Source organism: Melanostigma gelatinosum (assembly GCF_949748355.1).
Source record: "Melanostigma gelatinosum genome assembly, chromosome: 1".
NCBI lineage: Eukaryota > Metazoa > Chordata > Actinopteri > Perciformes > Zoarcidae > Melanostigma > Melanostigma gelatinosum.
Genome location: NC_136634.1, coordinates 15,575,048 through 15,588,735, shown reverse-complemented (window position 1 = coordinate 15,588,735; position 13,688 = coordinate 15,575,048). Strand labels below are relative to the sequence as shown.

Genomic DNA, 13,688 nt, shown 5'->3' with positions numbered 1-13,688 from the left:
GAAGCTGCTTTGCAACCCAGTGGTTTTTCAAATGCTCCACCTAATGTGAAAGGATGATTCAAAAGTGTAAAAGAAAAAAGGCTCCTGTTATACCGTATGTCCGCCAAACCTTTAACCAAACCCTGAGCGACATTTTTAGACAGATGACACATTTGATTTGTTGGCTGCAGACAAATGTCGAAGATGTAAATGTGGCTCACCGTTGAAGACGAAGACATCTTTACGGTTTGTCTGGTCACTTTCAGTGTTATTCCACTCTGTCCAGAGGCCCCTCTCCTTCAGCCAGAACGGTGTCCAGACCGCATAGCAGACACACAGGCAACCGGCCAGCCCCACACAGCACTGAGAAAACCTGAAGCGACTGATGGAGTCCTTCAGCTCCAGCAACATCATATCTCTGCACTACTGGGAGAGGCAAGGAGAATAGAGGAGACAGCAGGAAAGAGATGTGTATTTAGAGTGGATTGAAATTGAGCAACAGAAGTAAAGTCTCAATCCTGACCTAGTTCATATAAATATAAATCAGCTTTAAAAAACATAAAATTGTATTGAAAGTACGGTCTTACCTTTGTTGTTGTCAAGAAGAAACAGGAACAAAGCTGTGAGGTTAGTCAGTTACAGGTACGTTTGGACTACTAGTATTACACAGTTTACTGCTGTACAAATACGACCCTACTGTACAAACACCAGTCTTCTACTGCTCAAGACCACAAGTCCTCACTTGCAACTCAAACCCTTCAGTTACTCCGCCTCTGCTGCAATGGAAACTCCCCCAGCCAGCGGCTAAATCTCCCCCGTGAATTCTCCACTGTGACCCACCAGCTCACACTGTAGAGAAAGTGAAAGCGCCATTCAATATTTGAGGACGCAGAAGTTTGTGTGGCCAACATTGAGCGATAAGGAAAAAAAGAATAACGACAACAAAAGGAAGTCCATGAGTCTTTAAATTCTCTTGATTCCTGGGAGATACTCTGTAACTGTAAAATACCACAGACATCTGTTTGTGTCAAATGCAGAAACTGTGTGCGCGGGTGTGACAGCAGGTGATTATGCACGACAACACATTTAAGGAAATCCCACTCTCGGTTTGTCACAGCGTGATGTGTGGTCTCCTCTTCGTCATACCACCAATGGAACGGCGCCCACAGCCCATCCAAAAGAAAGTGTTCAAAATGTCACATTAAAATGCCATCGGCGCATGTTTGACACAAAATAAGATAGGAAACATCTTAAAATAAATTCACTGGTCAATTCAGATGTACTCTAAAATAAAGATGACAGTCAAATAAAGAATCGATGCATTCCTTTATTTACAGATCATTACATTTACAGAAAGTACAAAACTTTCTGACAAAATAAAGTGCATTTGATCAAACTATAGAGATGTTTAATTCAGATTACGATTAAAATGTTTAAGAATAGCGTGTGATTGATTTTGGTTGATATACATTTGGCATTCACTGAGTTGGAGTAAATAAACATAAATTCTGGATACAGTCTGGATTACAAAAAAAACTGTTTAAAAAAGCAGTTTAAGAATGAGGCCTAGAGATGCAGGTAGAAAAGCACTAACCCTTTCCTCCTCTTTACCCTGCTCTCAGCTAACGTTTCCTCGTCACTAAAGGTCAGCCATCAGTTTTGACTTTGCGTCAGGTGTTTGTGTCAAGCTTTTCACCATGAACGCAGGGAGTAAGGACTGAAGGGCCGCCTCTTGAAATTTGGCAGCTACATTCGTGCCCGTTTATCCTAAGCTTACTTTCTGGCTCTCTGCAGCAGGGTCTTGAATACATCAAGAATCTCTGGGTCCTCCCCAGCCGACAGCTCTGGAGTGTTTTTCTCCAGCCAATCGGAGGCGTGGATCTGGTGCCTGAGAGTGCCAATCAGAGAGTCCAGGCTGTCAGCGGGCTTGGATGCCTGGCAGTCCAGCAACACAAGCTCCTCAGTGGCCAGCGAGCCCGTGTCAGGAACAGGGCTGTCCTTCTCCTTCTCCTGGTCCGATGACTTGCTCTGGGGTGATGATGTTGAATTGACAACCGCAGCATTGTCTGAATCTGCACTGTCCTCTTTCACTGATGTGATGCCCTCCTCACTGGCTTCTTTGATAGAGTGTGAAAAAGGGCTGGTGCTTTTTTCTTTGATTTCCTTCAAGGCCTCCTTAATTCGCTTCAAGCCTGAAATAACATAAAAACATTAGCAGAACACGTCAGTACCTATTATCCATTAAAAGCAGAAGATAAACCGTAACAACACAATTTGGGTGAATAAATGAAATGATCCATTATCTACTAAACGTCTAGTTCAAGACAAGAGAATGGGAATTAGAGGGAACAACTACATACATCAACCTTTCAACATATTATATGAGACAGACTACAGACTGACCGAGCTGAAGGTGGTGCTGCTGGTGTGCGAAGACGATGCGGAACCAGCCGGGCGTGGAGCAGGAGAAGGCCTGACCACAGCTCAACACCACCTTGTGTCTGAGGAAATGCCTCCACAGACACAACTCCTCCTCAAACGTCGACTCTCTGAGGTACTACACAAATGGAGAGACAGGAGTGACGCATCCAGAAACACCCGCGTGGGGTTATTGTGCATTTGAATTAGTGCCAGTAACAACTTAAAATATGTCCGCCCCAGCATCGTAGCGGGACTTTGATCTTGGTACCTCTCGGAGGTCGGCCCAGAGATACAGTGTAGCAGGTCTCTCCAGGCAGGGGACGCCCATACTCTGCAGCTCTCCTGTCAGGTAACTGTGAGCAGCTCTCAGTCTGCGTCTGTTCTCGGGTAAAAAAACGCCGCTGATCCACTCTGGAACAGGAGAGCGTGAAGTGGCAATACGTAAGTGTAAATGAAATGTCACATGTCTTTGTGCAGCAGAACCATGCTGTGCTCCTGTCATATCAGAGGAAGCCGGGGGGGAAAAAGGGGGCAATATCTATCGGAAGCGGGAAAACCGCTACAAAGCACATTTCTGAATTGTTGAAAAGCTTGCATTCAAAATAATTCCAGTTTAGCAATTTAAACCCAACAAAAAACTTGGCTCCATACCTCTGTCCTGAAGCAGTTGTGCTACTTGGTGCTGGTTTGTTCCAGAGACACTGTGGAAGGCGGCCAGGTGGGCAATGGCCTCCACGAGGTCTGCGTTCTCAGTGTACAGAGTGCCCAGTCTGGTTCCTGACATTGCAAAATCCTAGAAACGATAGATTATTATGAGTTTTTTTTTTTATCTTCACATACATACATGAAATTCCACGTCTGCATTTAACCCATCCTAAGCATTTGTGAGCAGTGGGCTGCTAGGAAGCAACTTGGGGTTCAGTGTCTCGCTCAAAGACACTTTGACATGCGGACAAAAGGCTCTAGCATATTATTAAACCCGAAACCTAAACTAGACTATAACTCATTTGAAAACAACCTTGTGATTAAAAGGGACAACCCTGAGTCACAGTCGCCTCAAGAGGAAGTAAAGGAAAAAGGAAGGGTGAAAGCAAACACCCACTGAGGAACAAACTAGAGATTTCACTGTACTGTGAGCAGGGACATAAAAACAACCTCACATGCTCGTACAGCGCAGAACAGAACGTACTTTGCTCAGCCCCCACATTACATGTGTCCTCTGTGGGTCGGGCAGGCTGAAAGAAGAGCACATCGTTAGCAATTAAGAGGCTGTCCTCGGCCACAGTCGTTATGATTAAAGCTCTAATAGAGTAATCATGCAGAGGTTGGGTTCATGCAGTACCTGTCTATACTGAGGACACTGTGAAAGGCAACAGGTCCATCAAAGACCGTCAGCATGTATATTTCATCAACGATAGAGTGGAGCTCATGTCTGAAGCCGGGAATCGTAGCGGGAAAGAGAACATAAACATATACCATATTATACATACATATAACATTCTGAGAAACGTGAAGTTAGCTAAACCAGAGGCTACAGTTACATGTATACCCGGGGCCAGAGCAGGCGACATTGAGTCCTACCTGAAAGTACTGGCTAAAGATAACCGTAAATACAGTAAGATTGTTATTCACGTCGGCGGGAATGACAGCCGGCTACGGCTCTCTGAGCTCACTAAAGTAAATGTGGAATCTGTGTGTACATACGCAAAAGCCATGTCGGACTCCGTAGTTTTCTCTGCTAATTAATTAAATCAAAAATAAACGATCGAGGAGTTAAACAAAATAACTTAATCCAAGTTAAAACTACCGCAACAGTACAACAAAATAGGATAATTAAATGTGGACTCTTAAATATCAGATCTTTGTCATCTAAAGCTCTACTAGTAAATGAGCTAATATCAGATATTCATATTGACTTATTTTGTCTTACTGAAACCTGGCTGAGTAATGATGAATATGTCAGCCTAAATGAATCAACTCCTCCAAGTCATATCAATACTCACATTCCTCGAGGCGCCGGCCGAGGAGGTGGAGTAGCAGCCATCTTTGACTCTAGCCTATTATTAACCCCTAAACCTAAACTAGACTACAACTCATTTGAAAGCTTGGTTCTTAGTCTTTCACACCCAACCTGGAAAACAATACAGCCAGTTATATTTGTTATAGTGTACCGGGCCCCAGGTCCGTATTCGGAATTTTTTCAGTTTTTATCAAGTCTCGTCCTTAAAACAGATAAAGTAATTATTGTAGGTGACTTTAATATTCATGTGGATGTCGAGAACAATAGCCTCAGTACTGCATTTGTCTCATTATTAGATTCGATTGGTTTCTGTCAGAATGTACAGAAACCCACTCACTGTTTTAACCACACTCGACCTGGTTCTGACTTATGGCATTAACATGGAAGATCTAATAGTCTATCCACAGAACCCTCTTCTATCGGACCATTATCTAATAACCTTTGAATTCTTACTAACGGAGTGTACACCGTTAAGCAAGAGTTACTACACTAGATGTCTATCTGATGGTGCCGTAGCTCAATTTAAAGAAGCGATTCCGTCTGTATTTAACTCAATACCATGCTTCAATATAACAGAGGACTCCTGTGCTAACTTTAGTCCGACCCAGATTGATCATCTTGTCGACAGTGCTACAAGCTCACTGAGAAGGACACTAGACTCTATTGCTCCTTTAAAAAAGAAGTTGGTAAAACAAAGGAGGTTCGCTCCATGGTATAACCCTGAAACCCGCAAATTAAAGCAAACATCGCGAAAACTTGAAAGAACATGGCGTTCCACTAACTTGGAACAATCTCGGTTACTCTGGCGAGACAGTCTTAAGACATATAAGAAGGCCCTCCGTAATGCCAGAGCAGCTTATTACTCATCGTTAACAGAGAAAAATAAGAACAACCCCAGGTTCCTCTTCAGCACTGTAGCCAGGCTGACAGAGAGTCACAGCTCTGTTGTGCAGAGTATCCCTATAGACCTCAGTAGCAATGACTTCATCAACTTCTTTAATGATAAGATTATAATTATTAGAGAGAACATTAATAATCTCCTGCCCTCGACCGATCTTTCCACAAATAGAGTAACCTTAGAAACAGCTGTAAACGCTGATATATGTTTAGATGGCTTTACTCCCATTGACCTTGACAAACTGACTTCAACAATTTGTACGTCTATTTTTACCGTGGATCAAAGATGACAATGGCTGTTCCATTTGTGAGTAGTTGGGTATGAAAGACCGACAGTATGAACACATTCCTAGAAAGGACATCATCTGTTTTTTAGTGTTAGGTTGAGGCAACGAAACAATTGAAGCGATTCTTTTGGGGGCGAGAGTCTTACCTTCTCCTGAAATGTCATGACCAAGAAAATGAACGTTTTGTGTTACAAACTGTAACTTTGAGAGACTGGCCTTGTGGCCTTCCTGTGCTAGGTGCTGTAGCAGCTTTAATGTATCTTTCTGACACTGTGCCTGAGTAGGAGCTGCGATAAGGCAGTCGTCGACATACTGAAGTAGGGCAGAGCCTGGTGAGAGAGTTAGACTTTCTAAACTTTCCCTAAGAGCGTCATTGTAGATTGTTGGTGATTCTGTACACCCCAGTGATTCAGGGTTACTTGTGGTTCCTAGAGTCTTAAAAAGCAGGATGGGAGCCAGAGCCTTCAGTTATCAAGCTCCTCTTCTGTGGATCCAGCTTCCCGTTTCAGTCCGGGGGGCAGACACACTCACCACATTTAAGAGTAGGCTTAAGACTTTCCTCTTTGATAGTGCTTATAGTTAGGGCTGCCTCTGGCTTGCCTTGGACCGGCCCATGGACAAACTGGTATAAGCAAAAACTACAGGGGGACTTCCTACACTGAGCACCTCTCTCCTCCTCTTCTTCACCTCCGTCTGTATGCATTGATGTCCCATTAATGCTCATTACTAACTTTACTTCTTCCCCGGAGTCTTTGTGCTTCCTCTCCTCACAGGTTTCCATGGAACATGGTTTCATCTGGACCCTGGTCCTTCCTCCTACCATGGCCCTGCTGACTCCAACTGCTGATGTCACTTTTATTATTACTCACATTACTATTTCATACTACCGATACCATCAATGCACATTATTGACCTGCTTCTTCACCAGAGTCTCTGTGCTTTCTCGCCTCACAGGTTCCTGTGTATCCGGGTTTACCTGGACCAGGTGTTGCCTCCTGTCGTGGTTGTGTCATACATTGAATGTGCTGTAATTACATTGAATGTGTTGTAATTCACTATCCTGTTCTACACATGACATCATTGCACTTCTGTCCATCCGGGGAGAGGGATCCCTCCTCTATTGCTCTCCCACAGGTTTCTTCCTCTTTCCTCCCCGTTAAAGGGTTTTTTTGGGGAGTTTTTCCTGTTCCGATGTGAGGGTCCCGGGACAAGAGGATGTCAAATGTGTACATATTGTAAAGCCCTCCGAGGCAAATTTGTTATTTGTGATTTTGGGCGATACAAAAATAAATTAAATTGAATTGAATTGAATTGAATGTACAGTGCAGCATAAATAATAAACCTTGGTTTTATATTGTTAATCATTGTTTATGAGAAAGAAAATGCAACAGAAATGTAAAATGGTCCCCTCAGCGTCCTGCGTCAGTGTAAAAGCACCGTGGTTTATGGTTACAACAGCTCGGTGCCTGCAAGCGTCTGTGGAGGGAATTACTCTGGCGAGATGATTTAGAAAACATGATGCAGGAGACTCCTTGGCACATAGCTGCACTTGACAATATGTTGATGGTTAAGAGAGGTGATAAAACTCCATCAAGAGCCCTTGATATTCCATACACGGGACACCAGCTCCCAGGCCGTAAAATAAAGCAGTTCACACAGGACCTGTGTGCGGTGCTCTGGCACTTGGCGCTTTGTGCTTGAGAATTACAGTGTGAGATAATAGTGGGGGAAAACACACCTTTTGGCGAACTCCATGAAGGCAATCATCTCTTCCGGGGTGTAGATCTCAGCCAGAGGGTTGTGGGGGTTCATCAGTATAACAGCTCGGATAGTCAAACCCTAAAACAGATGGCCATGAATGTCTTTTAAGTCTTTCGAAATGAACCTGCGTAAAAATAAATGCATTCATGAATTACCTCTTGTTTGGCCCTTTTAAGCCCTTCTTCTAGTTTGCCCACAGTGAGGTGGAAGGGTCGACTGCCTTTGCCATCGGCCTAAAAATGAAAAATACCAAGACAACAATTAACAATACACCTTACTGAGCAAGACCACATGGTGCACTTAAAAGGTGAACCCAATAAGCATATAAATGTGAGGTATATTGAATGTACCGTACTTCCTGGACTATAGAGCGCACCAGTATATAGGCCGCACCAGCTGATTTTTAAAAGAAAAAAGAAGTTGTACATAGATAAGCCGCACTGGTCTATAAGCCGCAGGTGTCCCCGTTGAACAGCAAGATGCTTTTAACAGTACTAAAGTTGTCTTCTTCTATGAACATCATAACATGTTGCTAGCTTCTAAGCTAATTTTAACATTACGCCCAATGGGGAAATGCTAACCGCGATTAGCATTAGTGAATATATAATATATCTTTGTACATCTTTTCATGCAGACATACTTGCATTACAGACTAAGGTCTCTCACGGCTACCAAACGAAAAGCAATGAGGCAATAACTGTTGTTGCTCATAGCTCTGAATAGCTGTTGTGCTAGCAGCAACTGGCAAGCCAGTTAGCCATAAATGCTATTCAGAGCTATGAGCTATGAAGACACGCTGCATGAGAAGATCAACTTTTTCTGAAGTCTGTGTGTTTTATCTGTTCCTCTCTGCCGGCCGGTATAAATATCGTGTTTTGATTCTGTGTCTTGAGAGCATATTCACAGTTCACCGCAATACGTGGTTGTGTTTTGGGCTCTCTGTTTGCAAACATTAAAATAATAATGAAACTTTGATCATTCATCAAGACTCTGTTTTTATGGTAAACACTTTGGATAAAACCAACAAAGATATATTATATATTCACTAATGCTAATCGCGGTTAGCATTTCCCCATTGGCCGTACTGTTAAAATTAGCTTAGAAGCTAGCGAGTCGGACATGTACTGTTAAAAGCATCTTGCCGTTCAACCTTTTTTGTTAACAGTCCTAGTGAGAGGTAGGTCAAAGGTACTTCATCCATATTGTAGCGACCCTGTCAGTAACAGCTGGTAGCAGAGGGGTTGCTGGTAGCAACTGTTCTGTGTCGGGAGCTAGTAAATGTTGTGTTAGACCGGAACCGGAAGTTGCGGTTGTTGTTGTGGCGGAGAAAAGCTACGGAAAAATCCGTATATAAAGCGCACCGGACTATAAGCTGACGCCTCAAAGCGTGGGGTAAAACGTAGCGGCTTATAGTCCGAAAAGTACGGTATATATGATCAGTACGGCACAACGAGTACATAAAGAGCAGACATTTCAAACACAAGCACATAGTAAGCACTGCAAGTACATCAGGCTCTGTATTCCTACCTCACAGTCAAGAGGGACATGGAAGAGTTTTACGTCACAATACAGGCCTAGATCCTCGGTGATAATGCCGTAGAAAGGAGTAGGGATGAGAATGGCATCTACAACATGAAATACACAATGACCACCGACATACAAAACACATCCACCAAGACCCATGTGAGCTACTATTTAGGGTATTAGTGCTCATTTAGAAGCAAATTCAACAATTTGTAAAAATGTGCTCATCTGAATTTGCCAGGCAAATAAATGGTTTACCATAATAAGGATCCGTGTTGAGAGTAAAGAGACAAACACGGGCTGCTTTTGAGGCTCATGACTTTCAAAGCACTTGTTGAGCAAAACAAATATGTTACATTGCTTTAAATGAGGCATCGCTTGCCGTGGCACCAAAAAGAATAAGCAATTTATGTAGCTGCCTAAATAAATAAATGAATGAAAAGGTGTTTTGTATAAATGATTATGCTACAACTTCCCCCTTCTATTATATAGTATACAAAGATATTTTTGTTGTTGTTATTGCACACATATTTGTATTCATGCAGTATAGGATGTATTGTGTGTGTGTGTGTGTGTGTGTGTGTGTGTCAGTGCATTCTGAACCTACCTTCAGGGTCACAAATGACTGCAGCAATACACGAGAAGATGGAACAGCAGCCATTCATCACCACAACCTGAACAAACAAGCGCACACACACACACACACACACACACTATGTTATAAAAGACCCAATTAAGGCACAGAAGGAGGTTAATTCAGGTTAATTCAAGGTTAGTTCAGTTGCAGCATTTAGCGCCTTTATAATCATTAGAGATAATCAGATACGTTCATTGAATCCATTGCCTTTATTTCTGACAATGAATGGCTGTACTCTGAGTGTCTTCTGCAGCAGCAGTATAAAACATTTATAGAATACTTCTTTGTCAGTTATTTTATCCTTTGCTGGTCATATGATTCAATCACGGGAAGGGAACCTTCTCACATATCACAGCAATCCTGATGGACTAGTTATACAAAAACAAAACAAAGAAAAATGGATGGAATCCAACACGTTCTAGGTTGAAGCCTGCAGCTTCATGACAACTCTGCTAATTCATTGGTTGATACAATTTGACTGTTTGTTTTAAGTCTGTTACTTGCTTTGTCTTTGTAAAACTTCTGATTTTCTTTTGTTGTTTGAACTTTTATGCTAAACCTAGTCTTGTAAACAAATGTATTGTTTCATTAAAGAAGTCAATTAATTCTCTTTTTACATGTGGAAAAGCACACAATTATTAGATGTAACGTGTAATGTAGAGTCAAAAGTGCACCCAGTCATTCTGAGGAGTAGTTTTAAATGATTAATGTAGAGGTAGACCAGTAGTGCTGTATTGTGGTTCAGGTGGCATTAATAGTGTTCAGTAAACTCTGTAGTTTAAACTCTTGGAGATCGTTAGTTAAATTCCAGCATCAAAAGCAACAAACTTCACTCACGCTGTCAGCCTTCAGCGGGTTCGGAGAACAGCAGTAGTGAGTCAAGAACTTTGCCACTTCCTCTCTCAGGCTGCAAGAGAACAAAGGTTATAAAATGTAACTTTACTACGAGCCACTCGTATAAACTGAAAATAAAGGTCCACTGTAATCCCTTACAATGTGTGTCCCCTCCAGTCTCCATACTGCAACAAGGATGGGTCAATATACAGCATGTCAGGCTTGGTCAGCTGTACCAGAGAAGAAAGATGAAATTAACTTGTGAACGCAGGCAGAATCATTTGGATTACCAGGCCGTGGTTGCAGCGGTCATTCTACCCGTTTATGAAGGAGATCATAGCTGAGCTTGTTCTCACTGGTAGCCATGTTGATTATACCCTGCGAGTGTGAGAAGAAAAGAGATTTGTTGTCGTGACATTGTTTTTGGCACATTAGAGCCGTCTGACAAGCCGTAACAGTATTTATTCATGACTCACATCTGGGTTCTTTGTGTCGTGGTGTTTGTCCATCGCATATTGGCCGTAGCTCTGCTGGAGAATGCCTTGAGTTTGTCGGATACCGTTACCCCGCTTAGACAGGTACACGCTGCGGCCGAGAGACTTTGCACCTCGCGGAGTTGCCAAAACACTTTGGGACATTTCGCGATCCTTTGCAGATGTAGACGGTGTTGATTTTACGGTTTCCTGAGAGGAAGCCGCCTGCGTAGTGGGAGATAACGAGACAGAGGTGGCGGCTGTGGTCGGCAGATGAGCCAGGTGTGAGCCGGTTGGGTCAGTCGGTGCTGTCGGAGAGCTCTGTCTGGCAGCAGCCAATGCCCCAGTGAGTATGCTGAAGAGGCGGAGCTCATGCTGACGCTCCTGCTCCGCCCTCCTCTCCTCCCGTTGTTCCCTGCGCTCCTCGGCCTCCAGCTCTTTCTCCAGCCGCGCCTCCTCCAGCGAGAGGAGGCGCTCCTCTGCCGACTGCTGCCACTTCAGGAAGCTGGCCAAGGCTTTATCCAGGCTCTTTTGACCTCCGCATCTTGCACCCCCATGGCCCCAGGGGGTTTTACCAACCAGGCGTCGCTTCCTCTGTCTCACAGATGTTGGGGCGTGAGAAGCCGTCTTACTGCGCTGCTCAGATGTGTCCCGTGGCACAGGGACACCAACAGCGTGGGTGGTAGCCGTGGCCGAACAGATGTTGAGATCACTAAAACCTGGGGATATGAAAAAGAGAAAACTTTTCAATATCACTTTCTAACCTTGTGGTAAGTACTTTGATAATGATAATAACAATCATAGCATTTGGATTGACAACCTGACGGTGAGATTCTTGCATTTGTTGAGCTCTCTCCTCGACCCAGAGAGTCCTCCGGCCCCAGTAGAGACTGCCCATCGGTTTCCTGGTCATCTCCAGATCCATAGTACATCTCGGGGGGAGCGACACCGGAGTTCAGCATGCTCTCCTCAACATCTTCACATTTAATATCCAGCGGATCTCCAGCTTTCGGAGGCTGACCAAACAGAAACCCACCCGAGGAAGTGGGACCAAAGGCGCCTGCTGGAGCTCCTTGCAGGTATGCCTCAGGCCCACCCTGGCTCTGAAACACCTGTTGAGCTATGACAGCTCCGCCCATGGAGGAGTAGGTAACAGCCGGCCGGTTCGCCAGCACCCTGTCCATCACGTCATAGAACTTCCAAGACCTCATTTTGTGGTTGTCCTTAATGCGGCGGTACTCCAGCTTCATCTTTTTGATCTTCTCCCTGCACTGGTCACCGGTACGGTAGATGCCCTTCTCGCGCAGAACGTGCGCTATGCGGTCAAACACCCGCTGGTTGCGCAATGAGCTCTCCAACTCAATCTGGACCGACTCGTCGGACCACAGCTGGAGCAGCTCCACTATCTCCGGGTCGGTCCAGTTGCTGCCTCGCTCGTGCCTCCTGCCGCGGAAGTCCATCGTCTCAAGTTACAGGAAGTATTCTGCAACACGAGACGGCGGGATGAGATGAAGAAACATTAGCGGCCACCTCTGCCTCAGAACACCGAGACCCGTTGCTTAAACGGGTCACATGTTATTCTTGATGTAGTTTATTTACACAATAAATGCACGATATTTACCCACTTGTGTTCTCTGGCCGTAAATCAAAAGTGTAGCTCTTCGGGAGCGGATTGCTTCGGGGCTGTCACTCAGATGTGACAGCCGCGTAGGCACAACAGACATGTCACGGGTGGTCAGCCCGGTTTGAAATGTGCCGAGCTTTGTTTAAACTTGCTAAGATATACACTTCATCGAGGGCGAATTTGTCATAATTTGGCAAGAGGGGGAATTGAGCATACATCCAGTGGAACGGACGCGTACAAAAACATCTACATCCGGGTTGACGGCACATGCGTGCTGTTCCTTATTCCGGGATAACTTTGGTCCGTGCTAAGGGGGAGCTGCTGAAAGCGGGCTGTGTAACGGGTAAGAGGACACAACCATGCGAGTCAGGCACAGCATGTGCTATGGCTCCCTCTACCGTGCGCGTTGAAGAGATATCCAGAAGATGGCGGTCACACACAGAGCTACGAGCCATTGTACAAACCGTCGATCTGGAAACAAGGATGTGTGTTTTGTGTTTGAACGCAGCACAGTAATCCCGAATAACGACGATAGCGGGTTGAAATCAACACAAACAACCATTATTCTTCATAAAAAAAGTTCTGTTTTACCATGAGCAAAACATTAATCTAAGCTTTGTAGGTAAATATAATTCCCTTGCATAAATATATACGTTTTACTGTTATACATCATGAATTGTTCATTTAATAATACACCACAACAAATAATTACTTTATCAATTTGACCTACTTACGAAGGTTACCTGTTAATGACGAATATAAAGTAAATAAACGTGACCTTATGTAAGTGTTCCTCTTTTGGGTTACATAAAAACAGTCACCCGCCCCTTTCACCGACCACGGTGAGGCAAATCAAGCACACGCGACCGACTAGTCGGCCCCAAACGTGACGTATTTCCTGGAGAAAATGGTTTGTGGCAGTTTGTTGTCACCTCCATACAGTACTGAGCCGTTGTATGTCGTATTTCCACGTACAGCCCCCCATCATTGTCCATTTTTTCTCTCCGTGTATTTATTTTGTGTGTGAATTAATGCCAGCATAACGCTGACCTAGCCGGCAAAAACAAGTCATGTGAAACAACTGAACAAAGCACACTCAAGACAGCATGGTGATGGTGATGGCAAGTTGGTGGAGGGTAACGCGCAAGACTGGGTAGGTGTATTCAGCACCTGGATGTCAGTATGCCCGTGATCGGATCGCATCATCATTATCCATCTTCTGGACTAAGTA

General features: G+C 44.2%; 2 protein-coding genes across 4 annotated transcripts in view; both read right to left on the bottom strand.

Annotated features, from left to right (window-relative positions):
* LOC306782806 (uncharacterized protein) overlaps nt 1-691 on the bottom strand; it is a 4,629-nt gene extending 3,938 nt beyond the window's left edge. The window contains exons 1-2 of the mRNA XM_079276258.1: nt 567-691; nt 201-405 (exon numbers count right to left, since the gene is read on the bottom strand). Of these exons, the coding sequence (XP_079132384.1) occupies nt 201-393 (193 nt within the window). The 5' untranslated portion in view covers nt 394-405; nt 567-691. The remainder of the gene's footprint in view (nt 1-200; nt 406-566) is intronic.
* A 623-nt stretch (nt 692-1,314) lies between these two features.
* Nucleotides 1,315-12,662, bottom strand: accs (1-aminocyclopropane-1-carboxylate synthase homolog (Arabidopsis)(non-functional)). Of its 3 annotated transcripts, none has more exons than XM_079296932.1 (16): nt 12,455-12,662; nt 11,654-12,316; nt 10,837-11,552; nt 10,679-10,738; nt 10,520-10,590; nt 10,364-10,433; nt 9,497-9,563; nt 8,893-8,990; nt 7,521-7,598; nt 7,343-7,443; nt 3,743-3,832; nt 3,590-3,635; nt 3,052-3,193; nt 2,669-2,811; nt 2,383-2,536; nt 1,315-2,171 (listed from the first exon to the last, which is right to left on the bottom strand). In XM_079296932.1, exons 2-16 carry the CDS (start codon nt 12,291-12,293, stop codon nt 1,753-1,755), a joined length of 2,895 nt encoding a protein of 964 aa, XP_079153058.1. In that variant the 5' UTR covers nt 12,294-12,316; nt 12,455-12,662; the 3' UTR covers nt 1,315-1,752. The 3 variants fall into 3 exon arrangements, with proteins under 3 accessions (XP_079153058.1, XP_079153057.1, XP_079153059.1); XM_079296931.1 differs by having other exon boundaries at nt 12,459-12,662; XM_079296933.1 differs by lacking the exon at nt 12,455-12,662 and having other exon boundaries at nt 11,654-12,384.
* Nucleotides 12,663-13,688: the final 1,026 nt, after the last annotated feature.